This window comes from Protobothrops mucrosquamatus, unplaced genomic scaffold, assembly GCF_001527695.2.
Source record: "Protobothrops mucrosquamatus isolate PMUCROS unplaced genomic scaffold, P.Mucros_1.0 scaffold1708, whole genome shotgun sequence".
Taxonomy (NCBI): Eukaryota; Metazoa; Chordata; class Lepidosauria; order Squamata; family Viperidae; genus Protobothrops; species Protobothrops mucrosquamatus.
The window spans coordinates 163,339-165,963 of record NW_015387859.1 but is presented as its reverse complement, the minus strand read 5'-3'; the positions used below and the strand labels follow the sequence as shown (position 1 = coordinate 165,963).

At 54.5% G+C, this 2,625-nt stretch overlaps 1 protein-coding gene across 1 annotated transcript in view; it reads left to right on the top strand.

Annotated features, from left to right (window-relative positions):
* Positions 1 to 2,625, top strand: part of IQCG (IQ motif containing G) — a gene marked incomplete at its 5' end in the record, with an annotated part of 5,400 nt that overhangs the window by 1,714 nt on the left and 1,061 nt on the right. The window contains 3 exons of the mRNA XM_029285444.1: positions 1 to 54; positions 1,385 to 1,516; positions 2,160 to 2,261. The exon at positions 1 to 54 is cut by the window's left edge and continues 21 nt beyond it. Coding sequence (XP_029141277.1) covers positions 1 to 54; positions 1,385 to 1,516; positions 2,160 to 2,261 — 288 coding nt within the window. The remainder of the gene's footprint in view (positions 55 to 1,384; positions 1,517 to 2,159; positions 2,262 to 2,625) is intronic.

The window sequence follows — 2,625 nt, the reverse complement described above, 5'->3', positions numbered from 1 at the left end:
CAAGAGATCCGAGTCCACATGGAGATCGAGGCTTTCCTGAAGCAGCAGCAAACGGTGGGGGACGACTCTAACCTCATTCCTCTGAAAGGAACAGAACGAGAGAGTTGGAAGGGACCTTGGAGGTCATCTAGTCCAGGGGTTTGGTATCCTTGGCTCTTTTATGACTCGTGGACTTCAACTCCCAGAATTCCTGAGCCAGGCACACTGAGGGGAAAGGGAGCGGTTTCCAAGCTGAGCCACGCCGGCTCAGGGATTCTGGGAGTCATAAAAGTCCACGAGTCATAAAAGAGCCAAGGTTGCCTACCCCTGGTTATAGGGTCTCCTGCTTGGGCAGGGGGTTGGACTAGAAGACCTCCAGGGTCCCCTCCAGTCCTACGATTTTATGATCTATGGTTTTGTTAGCCGAGTCAGGAGTTGAACCTGTTCAGTCGGGCAGAGGAACAAACTCTGATTGCTGGCTTGGCCGGCGGTCTCCCTCAGTGGATTTCAGCTCCCAGAATTCCTGACCTCGCACGACCGCTGCTCGGAATTCTGGGAGTCCGTCCACCTGTCCGCAGGACGATGGGCTGGGAGGACGCCAAGCTGGCCACTGCGGCTCGGCAGCCGGGAGGGCAAAACTGGCATGAAATTGTACATGTCGTAAGGAGAAACCGGAGTTGGTGAGATGCCAAGCGTGGAGGTGGCTAACGTTCGTCTGACATCACTAGTCCTCGACTTACGACCGCAATTGAGCCCCAGATTTCTGCTGCTAAGTGAGACATGGGTTAAGGGACGTTTGCCCCGTTTTACGTCCTTTGGGAAGCAAATCCCTGCAGTGGTTCAGTTAGTAACATGGTCGTTAACCGAACCCAGCTTCCCCATATTGGCTTCGCTTGTCAGAAGGTCGCCAAAGGGGATGGCGTGACCCCCCCAGGACACGGCGACCGTCGTAAATACGAGTCAGTTGCCAAGCGTCTGAAATTTGATCACTGGGGGATGCTGCAACGGTCACACGTGTGAAAACCAGTCGTAAGTCCCTTTTTTCAGTGCCGTTGTGAACTTTGAGCACTCACTAAATGGACTGTTGTAAGTCAAGGACTTGCCTGTAGCAGAAAACACAGTGTTGAGATCTAAGCGACTTGGAGCGCAGGAGGTGGGAAGAACAAAGTTTGTGTGTGTGTGTTTGTGTAACTCAAAAAAGAAGCATTTGTGAAGGAAGTTGATAGGGAGAGTCGAGGGGCAGACCCGTGTTCTGGCTCCTGCGTTCGAATCTGGCACTTTCAAAATAGGTGGACTTCAATTCCCAGAATCCCCCAGGCCGCATGGCGGCCTGGGGAATTCTGGGAGTTGAAGTCCACGTCTTTAAAAGGTGCAAAGTGACCACACACACACCTCTCACAAACAGAGCATAGAAGAGAAGCTGGAGTACTGGATGGAGAAGTACGAAAAGGAAACCGAGGCCAAGCAGCAGGCCCTCAACAACCTGAAGTCCTCGCGAGCGGCGGACCAGGCCGCTCTGCAAGAACTGGCCAAGCAGGTAGGAAGGGACACGCCAGCCGTTCCCATCGGCACCCCCCATTTCAAGGTGGGGGACGAGCAGGAACGCCGTCTGGGATCCGGAGCAGCTGCACGGGCACCTGCAAAGGTCTCGGCAGAGGAGGGACGGGTGCGAGGGGAGGGTGGGCTCAGGGTCATCTGCAGGGTGCGGTGAAAAGATGGCGGCCCTAAGGGCAAGATCTGTTTTTTACGGACGTATCCGTGTTTGGTGTAGCGGTTAAGGAGCTGGCCGAGAAACCAGGAGATTGTGAGTTTTAGTTCTGTCTTAGGCAGGGAAGCCAGCTGGGTGACTTTGGGCCAATCCCCAGGAGACGGTGAGTTCTAGTCCCGCCTTAGGCAGGAAAGCCAGCTGGGTGACTTTGGGCCAATCGCCAGGAGACGGTGAGTTCTAGTTCCGCCTTAGGTATGGAAGTCAGCTAGGTATCTTTGGGTCAATCACCCGGCCCAAATTCAGAAAACCTCCCATCATTTTTTCAAACTGGGGGAGGAACAGAGAGACCCGTCCCTCCCAGATCAGCCCCCATCCACCCCACTAAGAGAAGACTAAGAGCCAATTCAGAGAGGAAGCTTCAGTTTCCCAAAGAGGAGACTCCAAAGCCCATCTCTCCTCTCGCTTTCGGCAGTGCCGTGCGTGTGAGCAGGCGATCATCGAGGACCGGAAGGAGAAAGAGAACGCGAGGAAGAAGGTCGAGCAAGATGCCCTGGAGATGAAGAGCATCTTGAGGGTAAGAGGAGGGCTCCATCTTGGGCTGCAACAGAGGTGGGGGAACGATGGCCCCTTCATGACTTGCGGACTTCAACTCCCAGAATTCCTGAGCCAGCCATGCTGAGGAGAAAGGGAGAGGCTTCCAAGCTGAGCCATGCTGGCTAAGGAATTCTGGGAGTTGAAGTCCAGAAGTCATGAAGGGGCCATAGTTCCCCCATGCTGGCTGAGGAATTCTGGGAGTTGAAGTCCATGAGTCATGAGGGGGCCATAGTTCCCCCATGCTGGCTGAGGAATTCTGGGAGTTGAAGTCCACCAGTCATGAAGGGGCCATAGTTCCCCCATGCTGGCTGAGGAATTCTGGGAGTTGAAGTCCACCAGTCATG